The sequence below is a fragment of the Aquila chrysaetos genome, chromosome 1, assembly GCF_900496995.4.
Source record: "Aquila chrysaetos chrysaetos chromosome 1, bAquChr1.4, whole genome shotgun sequence".
Lineage (NCBI taxonomy): Eukaryota > Metazoa > Chordata > Aves > Accipitriformes > Accipitridae > Aquila > Aquila chrysaetos.
Genome location: NC_044004.1, coordinates 40,238,126 through 40,262,064, shown reverse-complemented (window position 1 = coordinate 40,262,064; position 23,939 = coordinate 40,238,126). Strand labels below are relative to the sequence as shown.

General features: G+C 37.5%; 1 protein-coding gene across 3 annotated transcripts in view; it reads right to left on the bottom strand.

Moving 5' to 3' along the window:
• ASB5 (ankyrin repeat and SOCS box containing 5) overlaps positions 1–21,532 on the bottom strand; it is a 39,492-nt gene extending 17,960 nt beyond the window's left edge. The window contains exons 1-3 of one of the 3 annotated variants that reach the window (XM_030029397.2): positions 21,365–21,532; positions 20,836–20,894; positions 10,729–11,021 (exon numbers count right to left, since the gene is read on the bottom strand). In XM_030029397.2, the coding sequence (XP_029885257.1) occupies positions 10,729–10,924 (196 nt within the window). In that variant the 5' untranslated portion in view covers positions 10,925–11,021; positions 20,836–20,894; positions 21,365–21,532. Of the gene's footprint in view, positions 1–10,728; positions 11,022–13,092; positions 13,182–20,835; positions 20,895–21,364 lie in introns of those variants that run through there. The other 2 variants (XM_030029406.2, XM_030029414.2) reach the window with 2 other exon arrangements.
• Between the last annotated feature and the right edge of the window lie 2,407 nt (positions 21,533–23,939).

Below are 23,939 nucleotides of genomic sequence, written 5' to 3'. Positions count from 1 at the left end.
TTCAAGTAAATGGATACGGGAAGATGAATTAACAGGAAAGCTTACTAAGGATGTGTATACATGTGCCTGTGTCAGGAAGACATCAGCACTGTTCTCAGGCGGAAAAATAACCGATGACAATTTCTGTACTTGCCATGGGTCTGAGGCTCATCTCAGTTTTACACTTCCTTTCCATTTGGAATGGAATCCCAAGACTTTCAGGAGAAGGTGGTGAGGATCAGGATCAAGCAGAGCATCTGGTACTGCAGGGCAGGGATTGAGAGTGGGCTGGGAAGACAAGACCTACATGTTTTTGTAGGAGTTTTGTGGGTGAGGTTGTCAGCTGAGAATGAAGCTGGGTCCTTCTAGAAGAGCGGTACAAACCTGGAAGTAGTTCATACAACTTGCTTTCCACAGATACTCCAACCCCCATTCTCTCTCACTAGTCTCAGAGGTGTGAACTGCAGGAGCAAGGAAACCAGCAGATACATGGATGGCTGCCATGGCTTCAAAGAGGAAGACTCCCAGGGGAGTCAGCAGCACCTGCTCACTCTTGCCCAGAGAACTGAATAGGAATGAGCTACCAATGGAGTTAAGACTACCCCCAAAATCTGCCACTTTCAAGGCAAGGGTACTAGGAAAAGTATCTCTATTCCATAGACACTTCCCACTCATTAAGTTACTTTGAACACTTGGGAGGACATCAGAATGCAGTGTATAAAAATAGGCACTACCTTTTTTCATGCTTTAAAGAAAGCAAATCTTATCCCTATCCCATTCAGGACTGTAGAAGCAACTTTTCTCTAACTTCTGCTGGCACAACCATTCATCCTCCGGGCAAAAGCCATTAAAAAGTCCTATTAAAACAGTACATAAATAAAAGTTAAAAAAAAAAGTGAAAGCTAGACCAACATCAGTAATCAACTGGAAATGTATTAAAAATATACTTCAGATGTTGATATAAAGAGGGCATGAACATACAGTTAAAACTGTGGAGTAGGACTGAAGAACTCCCTATTTCACTTCCACCTGTGACATGGAATTGCTATGTGAACTTCCTCAAGTCAGACATCCATGCACTGAGTTACATTAGCTACAAAATAAAAATCAGTATCTCTCAACTTCATTAGGTAATAAAACTATTAATATTTGAAACTATTTAGGCTTGGTACTCAGATTGCGTTGTTCAGATTTTTCTTTATAGAAGACACCCAAACACTTCCAAAATCCACCAGAAAACCTGTAACAGAAATCTAAGTAGACATCCAGTATGTAGAAAATACAGTAGGCCATTACCTTCCTTGCCTTAGAATACAAGCAATTAGGCACCGTATCTAGATTATGGTTACGCATGGAAGCAATGCAGCTACCTGCAAAAAAGCAGACAGAGGAAGGGGCAGACACTACAGTCTGAGAGTAAGGAAACTGGAGGATCTCACTGATGAGTTTGGAATTCTGACTTAATTTAGCAGACAAGCTTTAAATAAACCACTATGTTGCATTTCACTAATAATTAGTTCTATTCAACTTTTATAACCCAGCGGAAGAACTGTTACAGGAAACTTTCAAGTGATTTTCTTCACAATCTTTTTTAATCCAGATTTTTATAAAAAGAAATGTCAGTACATTTGCAACATTTCTATGTCAGCAAATAGCTCTGACTTTACAAGGGCAGCAGTTCTTTACAGGTGGGAATAAAAATGGAAAGAAATTTTGTTCCTCCCTTTCAATGGGGAACTCATTCTATTCTGAAGACTGTTCTTAAGGCAATGAAGATGCAATTGTGATCACACACACACACACAAAAAATGTGTTAATAAAAACAATGACAGAAACCCCCACACACACCTTTCAACCCATGATGCAGCCCAATGCAATACAGTCCAAACTCCAATAACAATTAATCTTAGGAAAAATTGGACAAAATCGCACTATTTTCAAATGTCACAGATCAGTGTTTTGTGTGCAACCCTCCTCAAGCTAGCCAACTGATGAGCCACCTCGCTTCCCAAAGTGTTCTGTACTTTCACTCTACTTTTATGACCAGGATTATTATGGGGTCACAGTGACTGCACAGAACCTGCCACACTAAATTCTGGAACAGGACTAGAAACTGCCTCTTCCTGCTGATGTGATCCACCGACTACAACCATGAAGCTAAAATGATAGATAGGCTCCCTGGATCTCAGTGCCAGTACCCCAAGAGTTGCGGGTCATTTGACATTGCCAGAAATGAACCAGCAGAGATCTTGAACAATCCTCCCTGTAAGAGGAGCCAAGATGAAGCGAGTTTTAGAAATAATTGCAGAAACATGGTTACCGACAAAAACATAGCACCCTAAAAGGCCACAGTGGCCACTGTCACATCCTGCAGTGCCAGCCCAACGCCAAGAAACGTAAATGCACCATAAAAGTACAGTGATAAAGCTCTAACAGCAGGACAGGGAAAGAACTGGAACAACTTTTTTTTTTTTTTGTCTTAAAACAGATTCTTGCATCAAGCCATCCTTCATGGCCAACACAATGATATTATAAGTCATTAGCAGTCAACCAGAAGCTTAGGCATTACCCAGGTGTCATCAAACAGTCCTCTGTCTTCCACATCGTGACAAATGCCAGCAGATATGCAGATAAATGGTCATTAAAGCATAAAATGACATTTCTCTATGCCACTGTAAGTGCTAAAAAAGCCTATTGCACACTCCTGCTCTCTATACAGTATCATCTCTGTCTCTTAGCTGGAGATCCAAATTATTATTATTAAGGTAGCAACAGCATGTCTGGCTAGTAATTTTCCTACCTCTTCCCCTGAGATTTTTACAGTTATTAGGCTCTGTAACCTTGGATGCTGGGAATCAGAATGGAAGGTTGAGAAGATTTAGAATTCTAATATGATAAAGGCTCTGTCTCAGCCCCCACAGAAGTAATGTGAGCAATGATATGTTTACTACATTTCTTGGCTTGTGGATTTGCAGCGTGTACCTGTCAGACCTCTTCATGCAGGAAGGAAGTGGTAACACAGAATATTTGCTAATGTGGGCTAAAGTAAAACAAATCATAGCAGTCATGCTAATTAGTTAACTGATTACCCAAATCAGTTACCAAGCAGGCCTGGGCTTCAGATACTGACAGAGAAGAAAGACACAAGGCTTGAGACCAGTAGTTGGCATGGGAGTGGTATAGAGCACCACAAAGTGAATCTTCAGCAAATTACCATGAGAGAACAGCCATAGAGAGATCATATCTATTGCCAGAAAGACTCTAGACATAGCAAAGAGTAACATCCACTAGTGCAACAGATGCAGCATGCCATAATGGATTTATGACCAACCAGCCAGCATTGCTGCAATCATGACTAGAGCTCAATACTTAGGCACGTAATGCATTCCCCCAAAGCCATCATCATCTAACCCTGGCAGAAGTTCACTCGCTGCCTGCCTGCATTGCAAATGTTTGAGAACATCCCCTACAAGGGAGGAGTGTGAATAGCAGAACCCTGGCCATAACAAGTCTACGGCCTAGCGAAGGAACATCACCTTCACGGAGCTATGCTATTTTGGTCTTCCCCTGTTGCCTTATGCCCCACTGCTGCAAAAAAGACCACTGCAGATGGTATCTTTGAGCTTGCCCCAATCCAGTACTGGAGTTTCCCAACAGCTTTTCTTTAACAACAGTTGTCTTCAAGGCCTTGCAGGCAGATCGCTCCAGGATTATCTTTCAGTCTTATTGCTATGCACCTTTAAAAATCCAGGTTTTAAGCCACACCAGAGTTCACAACATCTCATTTCGTACTTGTTTGTAGTTCAAAAGCTTATTATTCATTTCATCCAGAAAAATAAAGAAATCAATTGATGAAGGGGATTTCCATGTGAGTTAACTTAAGAGTGTGCACATCAGGCCAATAGGACCTAGGTTGGTGACAAGTTAAGGTCCATCTTCAGAAAAGACACATTTGAAGGAGGCACACAAACGATACTGACCATAAAATACAGTTTGTGGAAATGCTATTTTCAAGGAGGTCCTGACGTAGAAAAACAGATAGGAGTAAAAAAAAAACAAAACCACAAAGGAATCCACATGATAGGATCTCTCAGTTCCTTTCAGGGAAGCAAGCATGCAAACAGGCTCCAGCAGATATACTCACTAGAAGTTTCTATAGCCTCAGAGAATTTCTTTAAGGTGAGGGAAGAGTCAATGCTTGCCAACAGATATGCTTGTTTTTTGTTGCTGCTAATAGGTCAGGGCTTTGGCCATGCCAGTCTAATTAGTAACTCTCACCAAAATCCCTTTAAGATAGATTGTGCTCTTCAGAGTAGAATGGTTCTGGTATCTTGCTGGTATGTGGTGTCACTTGCTTCATTCTAAGCAAGTGTCTTCCTGAGATTTATTTTGAAGTATGACTCTTTGGCAGTTATTTGGCATGCTAGGCAAAGTTATTCAGCATATAAGAGAAGGTTATGAGCTCCACCAAAACCAACTCCCTTTTGAACTTTCAGAAAAGAACATTCACACTATCTTAAGCATTTTTACACCATTAGCTTACATGCTGCATATGAAAAGCAAATGCTAAATGTGGTGCCTTACACCAAGTGGTATAGTGAATAGGTATGCCATACAATATTCCTGTCATTACTAAATGAATCTCTATTGTATCCAGGAAGCTAGCAGAGGTCTTATATGGCTTTTATTAATAGAACTGTGATCTCTGTGGAATGCAAGTTGAGAAAATGCCTCGTGCCTATCTTCCCTACCTAACAACTGTTGCTGAGTGACATTATCCATTGCAACTTGTTAGAATAAAATAATAGGAAAACTTTGCTCTAATCATTCACTACAGTTCAAAATGCAATCAAAATGTAAACAGCATATCTCTAACAGTGAAACATAGCATTATTTCCTATTTATGAATTATATTTAATGGACTGGTTTCTTAGGTCCACCAAGCAGCGCACAGTGTACAAGAAAAAGAAGGAAACAGAAGGCTTCATACAATTTACAAGCCTCATAATCCTGAAAGGAGATGGGGACTCCAGTCTTGAACTACCACAATCCCATGGATGGCTTAATTTAGGGTAACTAGGAATAACTAGTGTACTGAGCATTCCTATCATGCCTGGCCAAGGCGGATACAGCAAAGATGGGTAGCTTAGAATTTGCTATGTTCATTTAAGAGTAGCCTTTTTTTTTTTTAAACTTAGAAGAAATCAGGGCATACTCCCACCTCTAGTTCTGCAAAACCGGTATATTTTGAGAAGCTATACTCAAATACTACAAATACAAATTCTGCTTTCAAGTAACTTTCAAATATTACTTTAAAATAGTATAGTTACGCAAAAAGTGATATTCTATGAAAATTTTTGCAAAGAGAGTTGACATAATTTAAAAAAATAGGTTATTAAAGAAAAAGAATTTTATGTTTTCAGAATTACTTAGCTTGTGCATCAGACCCCAGGTATCTGTGTAAGTGCATGACTAGATGTTTGTCGTTTGCGCTATATTAACCTCTGCAAAATGACTCTTTCATAAGAAAGTTTCTCTATATCACTTTCTGCTTGCAGATAAAAGCATTTTGACAGTTACTGAGTATAAGGTTTAATATTGATAAAATAGACTCATTTTGCCTTATAAAAAGTTTATAAATGGGAACTATACCTCCTTCTATAAAGTTATCTGTATTATCAAACTATGGACTCTTCCATACCAACCAAGCTCTTACCAGTATTTGTCAGCAGAGTTTATATCTTACAGACCCAAAACACCTGACAATGAATTAACTCTTAAGATTTGATACACAGTTATACTTTGAAATCACTTCATACCACAGCGCTACCACCACATCCTAAAGCAATTGAACTACAAAACTCAGCTGAAGCTCCAACTCAGCACTTGTATATACAGAGCACTTTCCATGATATGACCAACTAGTTGGTATAGTAGGAAGAATCTAAAGGTTGCTTTGATCCTCTGGTTTGTATCCAGCAACAGCTGTACAAAAGGCTGAATTATTAACTCTTCATGGGTGTGGAAATACAGTGAGAGAAGAAATCTTAATGTGCAGATCACTGTCACTGCAGATAGCTTGCTAAGGAACTAATTCTACCCAAAGTTAATTTGCAAGTAAGTTAATTTTGTAGGTCAGTTTGTAGGGCATAGAATTTTAAAATGGAATAAACATATACGTGCTATGACTTTTTCCATACAGAAAGAAATTAATAAAATGTTGACTTTTGCAAATTTTCTAGCGTAATAAATAAATACATGTTCACTTCAACACAATAAAAAAAGAAAAGCTAAGCACCATAACCTATTTACAACACAGCTATAGTCCCTGTTTGCAAAGCACTTGGCTCTAAGCAACTAATCAGTCCCTTTCAATTCAGTGGGGCAAGTATGTGTATATGAGTAAGTGTTTACAAAATTAGTGCCAAAGTTAAAAATAATCCAGTAAATGGGACCTTTGTAATAGAATGGATCCGTTTTTAATTTAATTTTTTATGGTAGTAATACCACTGACTTCACTGAAAAAAGAATTCAATTCTGAAAGTTTATTAAGACATGGGTCTTTAATTCACCTTAAGCACATGTAAAAGACTGCAGAGTTCTGTCCTACATTTAGTGCTATTCAGTTTTTTAATATTGTGGATGATAGAATATTTATTTTTTTAAAATCAGTGACACTAAACTGCAGGTGCTGCAACACTGCTCAGAAGGAAACAATTCAAAACAGACTTGAGTAAAATGGAGAAATTGTCTGATACCAAGAGCACGAAGTTAGCTGAAGGCCAGTACAAAGTATTATACTTAGAGAGGAAAAAGCAAATGCATAGTACAGTGACTCTGTTTTAACATGGGGTTTATAGGCTACAGATATCCTTAATACTTTACTGTTGGGGGGGGGGGGGGTGTGTGTTTTAAAAAAAAAAAAAAGTAGCAGCATTCCAGGAGGTATTAAGGTATTACATAGGGTATCATATATATGGCACATGACATAACTGTTCCACTTTTACACAACTAATAGTTCCACTGGTTGCACTAATAAAGTCTCAGCTGGAGCACTCTGTTTCACATTGGGAATTGGACATCAATAAAGATGTCTATGAACTGTATATGAACTGGCATGAATCCAAAGGACAGCAACTACAGTAATTCCAGGTCTAGAAAACAAGACTTAGGAGGACAGAATTTTTTTCTTTATTCTAGAAAAGGCAAAAATGGTAGAGGTAGGAAGATGCATGATAATACTCTTTTAATTGATTACTTTTCACACATGGAAAAAAACTTGATAAATGCCTTAATTATATTTTATGTAATTAGTTTGCATAAATAAAGATTTAGGTAGGTCTTCATGGGAGTGGGAGGCATTCAAGTGATGAGAACACTAAAAACTGGAATTGGTTGCATAAGGATGCTGAGAAATCACTATTACTAAGCATTTTAAAACCAGGTTAGCCAAACATTTGCCAGACAACCCACGTATACTTGATCCTAGAGCATCCAAATTATCTCTGGTGGTGCCTTTCAGCTGTACACAAGAAAAGTTCTACTCGGACTTCATCTCCATAAACAAATTAATGAGACTTATAATTAATAGAGCTTTTATATGCACTCTCCTGGTCTTAGCTGATGCTAAATACTGATCTAGTTCTTATATCTCAATGCCACATACACAGTATAATAATTTCTCATTAATTATTGGGAAGCTATCCCTATCCAGCTGTTCAGATACATATGAGATCCAAAGGATAGATTTAACACAGTAGATTGGTAACTATCCAAAGTGGAGAGAAAATATTCCTGAAATATTAAGGAAGAAAATATGACCTGTTTCACTACTAATATGTAGCAACAAGACCACAGTAGGCAGATGACACAGGTAAAGCTGTCTCCTTGTAGTCAACAAAGAACAAGCCACAAGACAAAGGAAGTCAGCCATGAAATGCGTGATCCCTGGGCCTCAAATCCTGTACTGACCTGTAAACCTTCAGTTTGATAAAAGGAGTTCCACCAAGTACTACTGCTCAGTACCTAAAATGTCCTCAATTATACAGGCTTTGTAAAAGAAAGGCTTGTTTTAACTCAGGAGCTCAATTCTGTAAACATGAAATAATGCCTGTGCCTAGTAGCATATTATTTCCAAAGGCTCTTTTCCTCTTCAGAATTATAGCACTCTATCCTAGCCAAGCCATTATGATAGCAAAAAGTAATTTTGTACTGTTACAAGCAAACTGAAAATACCAGCACTAACAGAATTTTAAGAGTACGTAATCAGGTTAAACTAGAAAATGAAAACTAACATTTCCTCTAATTTGAATTACTTCTTGAAACTCTATAAACTTCAATTAGGCAATGATAAGCTAATTTTCTGGTTTACTTTGTTGGGGTTTTTTTGGTTTTGGTTTTTTTTTTTTTTTTTCTGCTGAGGCTTCTCTGTTGCTTAACTAAAAACAGAGAACAGGATCACTAATTAGGAGGACACTCAGTATTTAATTTTATCATTTAATGTTTCAAGCGGTAGCTTCACATTCCTCATTGTACATCTTCTAGATATTACTTTTAACAGGATACTTTGTTATATGGTATTGTATAAAATCTGCTGAGGTATCTCTGTACTGTATTTCACAAACAAACCAAACCCCACAACATGGTGTGAGTTCAGTCAGTAAGATGCCCCCTTCTACAAACACAGAACAAAGGTATAGAAAAGATGAGATATAACAGTAATTTTGAGGATCCTTATTTGCAGCCCAAACAGCAAGGATTGGTTTTTTTTAATCATGACAAATGGCTGAATTTGCAGATTATGTAACATTAGCTGAACATGGGGTTAGAACTGTTACAAATCCAGACCCAAACACTGCGAGTTGGGCAATGAAAAATTAAAGACACACTGGTGTTGACTTGTAAAAAGTACAATTTAAGCACAAAATAGTTGCATTAACTATTTTCTTTTAATAAACCAAGCAGAAAAGCAGAAACTCTACCATATGTTTGAGCTTTTAAATCAATATAAACCTCTGCTACCTGAGCAAAAAAGTAACCTGCAAGAGTGACAGATTTTCATCTTTTGCATGGGCCAGCTACTAGAATGCTGAATATACATTTATTCAGATATAATAGTTCAGACAGTTGACGAATGACCAAACTAAAGTCTCCTCGATTCAGCAACAGGTAACATTGTAGAGACTATTTTAGTTTCCATCCTGATGCATGTTATTCCTTTCTCCCTAGTTTTTCCCCAGTCTTTTTCCTTCCTTACTCAGATACTGCGTCAGCCTTCCCAGAATGAGCTGCCTCAGAGCTAGCCAGCAGTTTCTGACAAAAAATTCTTGATTTCAAGTGAGGGCTACAACATTTTCTGCAAGTATTTCTGCCAGTGGGATAGACAGTCTTTCCCATCCTACTGTAGTGAATACATACATACACACACCTCCACATACATATATATCTCTACATATACTCACACACAAACACACATGCATTATAGTTCAGATGATGTCATTAACGTACTCAGATGTAAAACCCCTGGTTTCAGAACCTTCTGAATTGTGCACAGAACATATGCTATAAATCCACCTCAAGTAAATCTACTGCAAAGCAAGCTAATTCCTGCTTTAGGATGTAAGCCACTCTTTTTGGTTTAAAAACTTAAACACATACACAAAAAGTGTCTAGCTTTTGTCCCAACATTGAAGACTGAAAAGATCTTTAGGTTTGAAACTGTTTCTGGCTCATTTCTACAGTTTCCCCCTTTGCATTTAACTTGGGTTATTTCTTCTCTTTCATGGTACCTAGGGATGAGTGGTGAAGGTGGTAAGAGGCAAGACAAGTCCTCCTATTCCATTGCCTAATTCAAACTTGATGTCATCCCAGAATACAAGGAACAACAATGAAGACAATCGAGGCAGCAAGGATCCCAAGTTGAGCAAAACCATGGCTCAGTCATGCACTAGGATACCACAATTGAGAAAACAGTTTTCTGCGTTCTGTGACCCAGAAAAAGAATTGAATAAAAATGGTACTGGCTCACCACAGATGAGCCTGGGGGAACAGTAGTGCCCAGCCTTGCCAAAGTTCTGCTTGAGCAAACAGAAAAAGGAATTCTCACAAGAGCTTTCAACCCAGTAAAATTTGATGGGTTCCCACACAGATGCCCTAAAGCTCACCCTGACAAACAGTAAGCTTCCTGCTATGTGCCAAGACACTAACTTACTCAAAGTACAGAAGGACTGTATCGTCTCAAATATATTATTATAAGAATGTTTTAACTTAATCAAGAAATAATTCTCAGAAATATTGGGACTAGTTTCACTGAAGTTTTGCAAAATAATCACATGCCAAGCATGGAAAATTTCAACCACACATGGGTAAGCTGGGGAACCTTAGAAGCAATTGGGAAAATAGTCTTAGATTGGGAAGTATTTGGCAATCTTAAATACAGCCATCTTAAGTATAAGCCTCTCTCCTAACAGGACATGGACTGTAATACTTCAGTTTTATCTGAACTTAATATTAACTTTAAAAAAAAAAAAAAAAGCGCTTAAATAATCTAATCTAATAAGACTCCTTCAGATAGTTTTTGTTAAAAAAAAACCACAGCAAGAACTACAGAAAAACACCCACTCACACATATAATTTGACAAACTGCATATAAATGAGGCTAGCAGATAAGTAATTACCTGGGAAAAAAAAAAACACCAGTAACAACAAAAAGCCCAAACAGTAGTGATAAGATAGTAAGTACAAATATACCTTGTCCTTGAGGAACTCCGTAAAATTCAGCAGCTATCCTTGCTGCTTCCTTACGGTTTCCTTTCACAATGTAGAAATGACTAAGTATAGCGAGGCTGATCTTCACAAAAAGTTTAAAACAAAAAAGTGAAAGTATAGTAAAGTAGACATTGGATAGCTGCTGGGCAAAAGGGCGATTTTCTTCTATGACAGTCATTGCTGCAGCAAAATCTCTCTCAGTGTTTGGGTAGGGCTCTCAAATGTGTTGATAAGATCATATGGCTTCAGCCACGCACTCTTGGGAACAACTGGTCCTGAGGAAAGAAAATATCAGCTGGTCATGATGCTTGCTGCTCAAAATATGACGATTATTTATACTGTACATAGTATTGAGTTCACTACCGCTCCTGCTAGCCTGGTGATATTCAAGTGGGATGGAATATAACAGACACAGGTTCCAAGACCCTGGATTGTACTTGTTCCACTTAAAAGGTCTGTTTCATTCCAAATTCTGCATTTGTTATTAATTTATTTACCCTGTTAATACATGTTTAAAAATACACTGTCAAAAGTATTATTATTAAGAACTACAATTTCCTGTACTAAACCAGGTAACTCAGGTAATCAATTTTTTGCTAAAATAAGTTCTCCTGCTTCTTAAATACAACTGTTCTTTTGTGCTACTTCATTTTATGTTAGACTAGTATTTTCTGCTTACAAAACTAGAACCACATTCGTAAATACTTGAAATTTACATTAATAAACAGAGACTTAATATATACCAGCTTTTACAGTCTCTTATTATTTTGTTCAGGCTGAATGAAAATATCTAGTATACATGGCTTATAGTATTATACAAAAAACAGTATTCAGCGCATATTTTAAGAATCAAACTCCTAGATATATTTATAAATAAGATTTTGGAGCATCTAAAATTAAATTAATGAAAATGTAATTAAAATTAAATAAATGCAGTGGTAAATACACAACATGGAAAATTTCTAATGCTTATGATACACATTTCATTGTGCTGCATCATATTATTTTAAACCTATGACATGACAGGCTTTATTTCTTGGCCAGTTTTAGAGAGGGGAATCTAAATTCCTCAGATTTTTTAAGAATTAATTTGCTTATATACCATAAAGTTATTACTCACAGTCATCAGCAGTTATGCACAAGTTGTTCCATTAGTGTGAGTAACTGCTGACTAAATAATGGTGTCACAACGTGATACAAACTGAGGAGCTGCAGGACAGAACTAGATTCCTAAGTAAGCTATAACCCTAAAATAAAGAATCATGGCAGCGTAGGAAAGAGTCCTGTTCTAAGCTTTCATATTTCCTTTTAAATAAAAGAAATAGAGTCTTGAATTATAGTTTAAAATACTCTATCCATAGTAATATTAAACTGAAACACCCTTTCTATTCTACCCTGGATTCTCTTGTTTGATGATCAGAAAAAAAACATTTTAGAATGCTGGCAACTGTCCATCAGGAACAGAGGGTATAATGCAAATGTCACTGCATCCACAGATCCCCCTGACTTCAATGAACAGCATAGCAGACATTAAGGATATGATACAAAATCATATTTCTGAAAGGAAAGTGGCAAAATAAAGAACCTCTTATCATCTGGCTCCAGGAGTAATTTATTAGAGTAAGAAACTATAAGGTTTTCTGGAAACTACATTCAAATAAACCTATACAAATGAAGAAAAGACATGATAAAAGGAAATGTGCTTGAAAATAAGTACCAGGATTTTTAACAGACAGGAACTGAATTGTGCTTATCTTGAGAGAAACAGACATTCAGTCTTTTTCTTTGAAAAAAATTAATCCACATAAAAGTCAAAACAGTAACTAGGAAAGGCAATTAAAAAGCAGTTTACACTGTAAACTATATTAGTCTGTGAAAAAATATACACATTTTCTCCTAAATTTCATTTATAGACATTTTCTCATCCCGCCAGAATAGGAACTGCTCTCCTCATACCATAGTTAGAAGCAGGAGTGAGTACTTAAAATGCCAAATGAAAATCCCTTTTTATATTTGGCACATTGTTATCTGACACTGAATTGAGGTGTCATGTTTTCCATAAGGATAAATAGGCATTATGTTCTGAGCCACCACTGCCAATTTCCGTTTCAATCACTAATAGAAATTATATTTTCCTTAGTAACACATCCAGTATTGGAATTTCTTACTTCTTCTGTATCTCTACTAGTGCGATTAAGCTTAACTCAATCAGTCCACAGAATTCCCCAGCCATCTTAAGTACCTGTTTTGCAAATTTACCATGCAGAATAAGGAATAATCGTAATTATCTCATGGAAAACCTTTTTCTTCTTCATAGACCTTTTATAAGACCCTATAGTCTTTTACCTGACCCCTTTTTTTCCTGACTCCGCAATGTGTCATCTAGTAACTGGGCTTTCTCATCTGGACTTTTCCCATGTTTTGTTAATTAACAAGATAGTCTTTGTAGAGGCGAAAATCCAAATAGCAATTACTATAAATAACAGCTGGAGTTAACAGCAGCGCTCAGAGTTAATCTTCCCCTTACAATACTGTTTCTTGCTTCTTGTAACTGCAGTAGATAAATTACTTAAAAGAAATTTCTCAGTTGTTAGGTTGCCTTCTTCAGGTTGAATTTTTCTGTAAAGAGTCAACAAAAATTAAAAAAAACCCCAACTTTTCAAGAACAAGGCTGTGGATGCACATAGTATTTTATAAGTGATCTTTCAAAAATCCTCACTGATCTGTAAAACTTCTGCTTTTAGAAACAATGTGAAAATTGAGCAGGAGGGTTATTCCTGTATCAAAGCTTGTCTTCTGTCCTCTCAAAAATTTCCCTCCTCAGCTATAATCTACATAAACATGAAAGAAATTACGAGTTTTAAGAATTGCAGTTCACTCATGCTCCCAAGAAGCTGGCAAAATTACTCTCCTAAAAATATTTCTTCTTTTTTAAAGCTCTGTAACTCATATGTGCCAGCTTAATTGGAAACTCTCCCAACTGCAAAGAACAACCAAGTTTATCCTAATCTAAGGCTACTAAAGCTCTGCAGAAATTACCATTACAGCTTGTTGGCAAACCCATGCTACCAGGCACCCATGCTACCAGGCACCCAGTCAGGAAAACAGAACAACTGTTCAGATGTTAACGCTCACACGGCATTTTGGAAGAATCAACAATGTGAATACTGAGACTTGAACACAAAATAGCTGAGAGCAAGCCCATGCAGACTGGCAAAACTAGGACCAGAAAGCTACAGTCTTTGTAACGGAAATCAGAAAGTAGAAGCATAAGTAAATAAAGGATCTGATAGTCAATGTGATGCCATGGAAGAGTGTAAAAAACCTGGCATGTAAGTGTTACAAATTTTCTACTGCACAGCAACATGAAATGATTGGAGTCTGGTCTTGCAGCAGTGCAGAATACTGAGAGCTGCCAAATAGAAATGCATCAGCAATATGTAACAAATATACAACGTTACAAAAACATCAAAGCACTTGAAAAGAGCAGTGGCTTAATCTGGACATTCAAATTTCCTGTATAGTTTTGACTTTTGGTAATAAAATTTTTCTGCCTCATTTCCTCACTTGTAAAATGGGTTTAAAAGGACCACTGAGAAAGAGTATTCTGAAGACGACTTCATTGCTGTTAACAAAACACTCAGATATTCTGGGGAAAACAATACTGAAACTAATTAGGTATCTAATAATTTTTCTTTTAATACAAAATTTGGATAACAAACCTAAATACAATGTAATATTGAATGGTCATTCGCTTAATGGCTACAAAAGGAATAGCACGTAAAATGATTATAACATTTAAGGTTTTATCATGGCACACAGGAAAATGGCACCAAGCTACACTGCAGGTAAAACAGTATTAAAATTTTTGTTTTGTTTTAGGAACATAGTAATACTGTGAAAGACAAGGATCCACCTAGCTTGACATACTAGCAGACTCCCAACAAATAAGAACAATGTAATCATTTCTCTGGTATGCTTTCCCCATTTCTGCCAATTAACTATTCTAATTTTAAAACCATTTTAAAAACTTCAAATGCTGGAATTTATGGTCTTAAATTCCCTTTTAATGTCACTTGGTCAGTTATCATTTCTAAAGAACATAACCAGTATATTCAAGAAAGCAATATTGCCATTTATAATGACTATAAAAGTGGTTAATTTCAAACTCCAGTGCTCAAAGTAGCCTGTCCTTTAATGCCTTACTGTGCAGTAGCCAAGTGTACAAAGAAGGTATTCAGCAGCGGCACCTGTTTAATGGTAATTCAAACTGATGGTGAAATCTAGTGCAATTTGCCCACAACCTACTTTTTTTAGAAAAAAGTATGCTCTATCTGCTATGCTTAATTACATAACCACATTAATAAACTCTTTATTTTATTCTGGCAATTTTTCCTCAATGCATTAGAAGACCAGTGCGCTTAATTTTCAGTAAGGCAAGATACACAAGAAAAATAACACAACTGATAAAATATTTAGCCTTTGAAGGCATTTTTTGATGCCAAAGACTGTAAAACCCTTAGAAATATCATTTCTTTATAGCATATACTGTGTCTTTAGTTCTAGAACTTACTTTTAATTAAATCTTTTAAACTAACATACTTAGATTAACATAGGTTGTAGAAGAGTAATTATACTCATGGCACAAATTCTGTTACAGTTTGTCTTAATAGTTTTCTTCAGTATTTTGGAGATACATCTAAATGTCTGAAAATGAAAATGTTTTTTAAAGATGAGATATGCAATGCAGTATAAGGAATTATTTGTATGACACTTCACCTGCCTGTCTTTCTCCACACATAAGAGATGTGGCTAAAAATACACAAGTTAAGACAGTTGTCCTGGTTATGAAACTTCTGGCTAATAACAAATATAACAGAAGATAATTTAATGAAATAGGATGCCAGGCAGAGGAACAGGAACCCTTAGGTGCTTTGAAGAATACATTATTTTATATATTATAGACAACCCACCAGGAGAAACTTCTAGAACAATGACCTCGAAACAGAAAGAGTTTAAAATAAAATCAGTAAGAAGCCACTAGCTCTAGTACCAAGTTTCTGATGTAAGCATACAATGCTTGATGAAGGACTCAAAAATGCTGAGAAGCCCAAGCTACTAAAAAGGCAATGTCTAAATCAGCAAGAAAAATGACCTGCTTTGTGACCTGCTGACTTACATTTTAATGGGCGTAAGGGATGCTAATCCTCAATACTTAAAATTTTATCTGACTCATCTAAAGTTATTGAATGTTGTTTATGTCATTTCCTCCTTGATGTACGTTAAGCAATTTTTTCTATTATTTCCTATTCAAAGCATTTGAACTGAATAAATCTAGATACAGAGCAACTATTCTAAAACGCATTTGCTTATATAGGTTGTTATGCAAAATGTTAACCTTAAGTTAACATTGAAGATAAGACAAAAAAACCACAGACGTACCATAAAAGTCTTCAAAAAATATTAAAGGTTCTTTCCAATAATGTCCTTCATAAGTTAAGTATATTATGCATCTATGCTTAGACATAGAAAAATAACAACAAAAAAATCATATTTATCTGATAGCTACAAGAAATTCAGAAATTGGAATGACTGGAAGATATCAAACAGCTGATGAGTCCTTTTCCAAACAGGAACTCAAGCCCATTAGCACAACCCAGACACTCTCCTTTCTTTGTAAAATATGAAGAGAAGAGGTGGCCAAAGTACAGACTTTGTGCTACTGTTTTGGGGGAATGAAAAGAAGAAAAGTGGCAGAACACAAACTTTGATCCAGAAAAGACCAAGCTCGGTTCAGACCTGAACTGCTTTTTCACTGCACCCTGTTGCTATCCTTAAAAGTTCTACAGACTTACTTGACCACATGACAAAGCCATATTCTCAGCACAAAAACCTGGGAGTTCTGTTGCCAACTGCAGCAAATACAACACTGTAAAACAAACAAATGAAAGGCCTACATCTCCTTTTTACAGTTTTTCTTCCTGAAGTACCTTAATGCCATGTCTATCCAGAACCCACACAAACAATGCAGCGTAAAGTTATAACTGATATCCAAAGTTATGTTTCATTCAGGTTTCTGCAGTTCTCATAATTCATGCTGGTCTCCTGATCACCCCGCTGAAGACTTTAACCAAAAGTCTCTTTCAAAATGCAATGCAATGACATCTTAAGTGTCGTAATAGGGAAAATCAGAATAAGTGTCGTAAAACATGTCACCCTCCTCCTCTTAGTAGTCATGCTCTGACCTTTGACACTCATTCTACTGAACAGCTATGTATTTAGACACCATTCCTCTTCTCTCATAAGACTATGAAACACACCAGTTCATTTAAAAGATTTACCTTATACAAATTTTATTACATATACAGTTTGTCTATGTATTTTAGCGTAGCACATTATTTCCATCAGTTCTCAAACTGCTCCAGAAAGACCAAATTCATGCCTTTGGGTAGATACAGTAGTACTTTTTTTTTTTTCCTCCACCATATTAAAATCAGTGCTCTGATACAGTTTAGGTTCTATACAAATCAAGTTCTTCTGTTACATGAATGATACAACTTTTCACTTGTAACATCATGGAAAGTTTGCTTATTCTACTGCTAACTTTTAATGAATTTAAATTGGTTTTATTCAGGTGTTTTGTCTTTCCTGTCTGTTGAAAATACTATTCCTATCTTAGAAAATAGTTCTAACATACAGAGTTGCACATCTGGATTTCCAGAAAATGGAGTTACTGGTCAAGGATTTAAATATCAACCAGCATCTCTAGACATAACAGACATTCTCTATATCACATGTATTTAAAAACATTGAAAGTAACTCAGACATTTAAGCAATTATGAAATTCCAGTTTCCTAATTTTCTCAGTTCTTTGAAAGAATACACAGAAATTTTAAAGCTCTATCACTTTGTTACCCACCCACTGGATAGCTGCTTCTCACAATGGTGATAGATTCCACTTCAACTACAAGTCTAATATCAAACAATCCCTGCTATCAGCAACATTATCATGTGAGCATGCTTGATCTGCTTAAGCAGTCCATCTAATCACTGACAGTAAAGCTCTATATAGAAGGGAAGCAGGTATAACTGACCTGCTTACAAGTAAATTCAATCTGAGTTCTGGTAAGAAATATAGTAAGTTTGTCCTACAGTATTTGTTGCCGTCCTCTTTGGATACCTGACACAACCCAATTATTAAGAGCATTATAGAAGAAGATTCCAAAATAAGTCATGTGTGTACTTGGAGACATTACTAAAACCAGAAACGTGTCAGACAGCAGGCACACACAGCCTGCTGACAGACAAACTCTAGCAAATCTTGCCCCCCAGGAGTTTAAAAAGTTACCACCTCCAGCTGCCCATTCCATTCCTCAGCCAAAGGTTCCTGCCCCTCTTTCTCCCTTCCTGGAAATCAACAGGAAGGAATGTGTACTGGTATTCAGCCACTTCAGTTCAAAATCTGGCAATTTAAGCTGTTGAGTTTAAACTAACCTGCTGGACTTTACACTGAAAAAAACCCACTCACACCCCCTACCACCCATTCTGCTACAGAGATAGTAGCCGCCTGTTAAAAAGTAGTAGCAAACTATGAGGGGAGAGTAATGTCAAAATGCACATACAAGGTGCCTCTTCATAAGGATATTTAGCTGTAATTTTTGATGGCTCAGTGTACTGATATGGCTGTTACCAGTGAAACTTTGAAGAGTCTTCTCATTGTGAATCTCTTTTCCTTTATATAGTTCCTTTGTTGGTTCCAAATAAATGTTTTCATCACCAACCGCATGTCTATAGAACTTCATAGCTAACTTCAGCAACTAACTCACCCTCTTCCTTAGGTATGTAGTACTACAGCTACTATGCTTTTGATATTCGAACTAGCCCGGCAGAACTAACTTTGCTATTTCTCTAGTAGGCAGTGCAACCACCCTATTAATCTAAATTCATGTAACTGATCCTGGTATTTTTGCAGTTTATACAGCTAATCTTTTCTTTAATGAACTGCAAAAATGTCACATGTTCTCATTAAATAGTTGTCTCTAAATAAATAAGTAAATCTGTAACATTCAAATCCCAGAAGAGCCATGATGTGCAGATTTGGTTTTCATCACATATACAGTTAGTACATGAGAAATGAACTTGACAGAAATTTTCTGCTTCAACTGACAGTTTTCAAAAGACCAGATTTGCACCTGTCACAAATACCTCTCTGCCACTTTGAAACCTAGACAGACCTCTTCAGCTGTTTGAATTAATACTACTGGGACTTATGAAACTATTTTGGATCCATAGCAATTTTTTAGATATTTATGTGTAAGACCTTTAAATTGTGTCATCAAGATAAGACCATTGTCAATTATTCTAAAGTGAAAAGTTTGCTTGAAGTAATATCTGAGTTGTAAAAGTTTCCTGTCATCAATTTCAATTCCTTTCAAAACTGTTAATTTCATTCTACATTATAGTCTGTCTTTTAATTTTTCTTTAATCGTTTAACTGATTTTTTTTTCTTCATTACAAACTGTTTCTAAAAACAGAGAAATCATCTGTTTCCTTTAACTGTATGTCCCCTTTCTTCAAAATTTTGCCAGGTTTTCTTCTAGACTAAGTAAAAGCGGTTTCCTTTGTCTCCTTTCTGTGTAAAGTATATCTTGGTGCCTATGAACGGTATTAATAAAAAGAAATTACAAATTCAGTTTCATGACTTAGTAGGGATGAGAGTTAAAAGATTATTCTGCAAGCATATGTCACTATACGCTGACTCCCATGCTAGTGTTCATATCCGAAAGGTTTTTTCCATCCACTAAAATTGGTACCGGTTAAGTGATATCATCATGACAGAGCTAGCAAAACATTCTTTTCCTCAAGCCAAGGCATGACAGTCTCTGCTTGGTGCTTTTACAAGAGACATAAAAATACTTTGTGATGAAGAACTTGTAACTGACTTAGGGAATGAGGTAAAACCAGAGCGAGGTGGATCAGGAGCACACAGGCTTCTTGCCACAGAATGCAAAGCACAATGAAGTGTGAAAGCTTCAGCTGAGTCAGTAATGTATGAGAGGACTTTACCTAACATGGCTTCGTATGCCATGGAATGGACAATAGCAAATCTGCCAGGAGCCAAAAATGAACTGTGTTGGGCTCCAAAACATACTTAGAGTTGGTTTTGGAGCCAAGAATATTTGGTTCCATCTCCGATGCAGCATTCTTATGCCGCTAAATGAGACAGTGTTATAAAATACCAAGTTAATTCTGAAATCAGAAGTTTAAAATTCCCCAAGATTTTCTTGCTGGAGGACTAGCAATAAGAAACAGGCAAGTGAAAATTACTGTTTGCTTATCTTCTTATTCTCCATACTTTGTAAATCCAAAGCAAAAAAATGGAGGTAAGAAGAAGGTTAGAAACAAATACCCTTCAATGCAGTCCACAAAGACTGCTTCTCTTAGCCACAGCCCTTCCACACCAGTTGTAAAAATGGCCCACCCAGAAGAGGTGCTAACTGAAAGGGGGCTGTTGCAATAGAGACAAAAATTCCCCAAGTTGCTCATGGCCACATTTATTTTAATCTTCATCTGCATACCCAGAGCTGCCTAAAAGGCTGTGTATTGCTATTGTCTCTTAAAGAGTTAACATTTCGATAATTAATAAAAGACAAATTCAATAAAGGATTTAGACATTTATGGTAAAATTTAGGAAATATACACACGGCCCTAGACCAAAAAAAGTTATCTATACAGTCCTCATCTAACCAGCAAGGTACCAAAGATGCCACAGGCACCTAAACTTTCACCCATAAAATTAGATAGAAGCTTAAGCCCCAAGAAGGTGCTACCACCTGAGCTGAAGTTAACACCTCCCCTTCACCTGGAATTCACAAACCATACACCCCTAACTGTCAGCTACTTTGAAGCTCCTGTCTACATGTACCACATTCGAACCAATCTGACTTCAGCGGAAAAACAACTCATAGCAATCTCTGTTGATGGTCAATGTCAACACTTGCCATTTTGCTTATAGATGATTAAAGGAATCGCTCACTAACTTAAACATCAGAGTAGAAACATATCAACCAAAGAAAGCAAGCTACTCACTCTCTCAGAAGACTAATCATCAGTTGCTGACTGGGATCAATCCTGTTGAAGTGCCGACACTATAAAAAAAAGAACACAACCGATAGATCAAAGAGTGTATAAGAACACAATTCCAAAGTCAGATTATTCTGGGGAAGGACAGGAGAAGAAGGGAGAATTCTACATTTCAGACCTGCTCCAAACCCCATCTCTGCATTTTGTTCAATTAGTCTGTAAAGAAAAATTGTAAAATTTCTTAAGTAAGAACCAGCCTGAGCACTGCCATGCCTTAGATGCTCTGCTGGTCTGGGCCTGAGTACACTGCTTAGGCATACTGAATACCTTACACCACTGCATCCTGGAAACGATCTCCCAAATATTTCTGCCTCCCCAAGATTCTATAAATTTGTTTTCATAATTATAGGATTTGATCCATTCAGACTGACACAACTTATTTAGCTGCCAGTGACTTCTGACACTAATGTTATGCCACTATTCTTTACAAAAAAGAACAGATTTCATATTTTTCACAGAACAATTTGGAACTTACCAGCAAAGAGCTATTGTGAATAATCCTCTTCCCTTCTTACTTCATAACTGCCATCTTAGCTTCAAACTTTTTCTCCTCTTTCGATTTTGCAAGATTTCAGTCATTAAAAAGCTACAGGTTTATTTGTTCTGGAACGGTAACAGATCAGTCCTTCAATAAACTACACCATCTGTCTTCCCCTGCATACCATGTTTTAAAGTGACGTTTATTTAAGGGTTCTACTAAAATAAATCCAAAACTACATGAGCAACAGCCATATTTATTAATTTGTCTTAAAAATGCATGCTAATGTCAATTTGGCTAAACCTTTTGATTTTGGTCGTCTTCAGGTACTTGACTGCTGCTTTGGAAATTTCACTACTTTACTCCTGTATGTTCTGCCTTAGTTACTTAAGTTTTCCCCAACAGCAGAGCTGTTTAATATCTAATGAAAAAAACTCTAAATAGCAACTATAAGAACTAAAAGCAAGAGCAAAGGCAATTGAGCCTTTTGTTTGTAGGTACAAGAAAAGAATAACCTTCACATTTTAAACAATCTTTTTTATTATAGCAGAGATTTCACAACTTCTGAAACGTTTAGGTTCCCCAGTTTGCAGTAGAAGCTTCCTTGTTGCTTCTAAGTCTTCAAATATTTTGGGGAAAGGTACCCACTTTTCAGTAACAGTTATACAAGGTTTCAGTAACACTATGTTCCAGATCATAAGTCAAAAACCTTTACCTCACAACAATTAATGTTTTGAATAGCAAATCAAAACATAAAATAATAACAAGCCAACAAAAACCTTTACACAAGAAACTCTTTGTTTCTGGAACTCTTCTGGAATATCAGGAAGGTCAAGAATTATCAAATGCAAACTGGCAAAGAGTTTATCAGAACGTTGCTGAAGGGCCTGTCCTCTTTGGGCCTGCGACTGATTTCACTACAGCAAATGTACAGACACACAGAAACCAACAGCATACTGGAACAGAGGTTCCCAACTGCAAGGAATTTCCCCATAGGTACCTTCACATCCTACATTTAATAGTGCTAAACAGATGTACTACAGATACTCAAGGTGGGTGGAAACACAGAGCGTTAGTATGATTTTTTTCCTCTTCCATTCCCTACCTTTATCTGCAAAGATTTTTCTTCCCCGAATCATAGACCTAACGCTCACTAACAGTGGAGGAAAAGAAACCGCACCATCATTACAGAACATATGTATTTCAGAATGGCCTGACAGTCCACACCTCCTTCTCCCTATCCCTTCAGTCACCATGAGGCAGGCCTTCCACCTTTTTAGATCCCTGCATCTGAGCTCCTGTTCCTACTCCCTGTATTTACAGCACTGGAATCTTAGGGCTGGGAAGAAGTTAAATATAACTGAACCACTGCTGACACCTGTTGTCCACTCGAGAAATCTGTTTTAATCAGGCCTGGTGTACTCAATACAGTCAAATATGGAGAAAACCCCATTGTATGGGCTCTCTCTCCCCCCACTTCTCAGATTCATAACGTTGCAGGTCCAGGGAGCAGGAATGGGCGCCAAGTAGGGGCCTAGGACAGGGAGTTAGAAACCACCTCACTGCATAAGCTAAGCTTTGCTAGTACCGATTGGAAGTGAAATTTCAACCAACTCGCAGTAGTAAGGTGAAAGACTGCCTCACCCTGCGAGCGGGGTGGGATCACTGAGCCATCTGTTAAAGGATTCCAATGACATGCCCAGCTACTAAATGACGTTTCTATACAAGATGGTTTACATACCAAGTCTGTATGTAACGAAGTGGAATTGAACAGGAACATCCTATAGGAAACAAGGTCGTGAATGGCAAGGCACAATACCAGTGAAAGCAAGACACAGACATCAAGAGAAAAAACAAGCCTTTGCCTCAAACGTTATTTACCTTTTATTATACAAATGCAAAAATCCGCCAGAGCCACAAATACCAACTTCCCTCTAAAAACGAATGCCTTTAGAACATAGCAGGCGGCAAACAACTAATTCACCAAAACCACCCCAACACAGAACAACCCTTTTTTTCCCCAAAGTCGTGAAGGAACCAGGACAAGAATACAGCAACCCCCAGAAGCCCTCCGCTGGGGACCCCCCCCGGGGGATACAGACATGCCGAGGGGCCGGGTCTGTGAGCGACCACGGGCCACCACCCCACAGCCACGCAGCAGGCGGACAAACCGCTGTGAGGATGGCTCGCAAAGCGAAAATAAACCATCCGCAGCTAAAGAGGGCACGACCAACCGGCCGCGTCTCGTCTTCAGGTGTATGTTTTGGGGTTTTTTTCTTTTTTCTCCCTCTATAAACCAGGCCGGCGCAGAAACACCGTACAGGCTCTTTCATGAAAGTCAGTCACCTCTGACAGGCGACAGCCATAGGGCACAACGCATTTCTTCCCCCAAACTCCCAAGTTTGAGAGGTGCCTCAGAGGGCGCGGGTCTCAAAAGGCATCGCGGCGCAAAATTGCCGGCAGGACCAGATGCGGGGGGAGGTGAGGGGAGGGGGCGAAGATGGAACCGCGGGGAAGCAGGCGGGCAGCGAGCGACGGGCCCCGCCGCCATGTCGGGACCGGCGGCGACGCC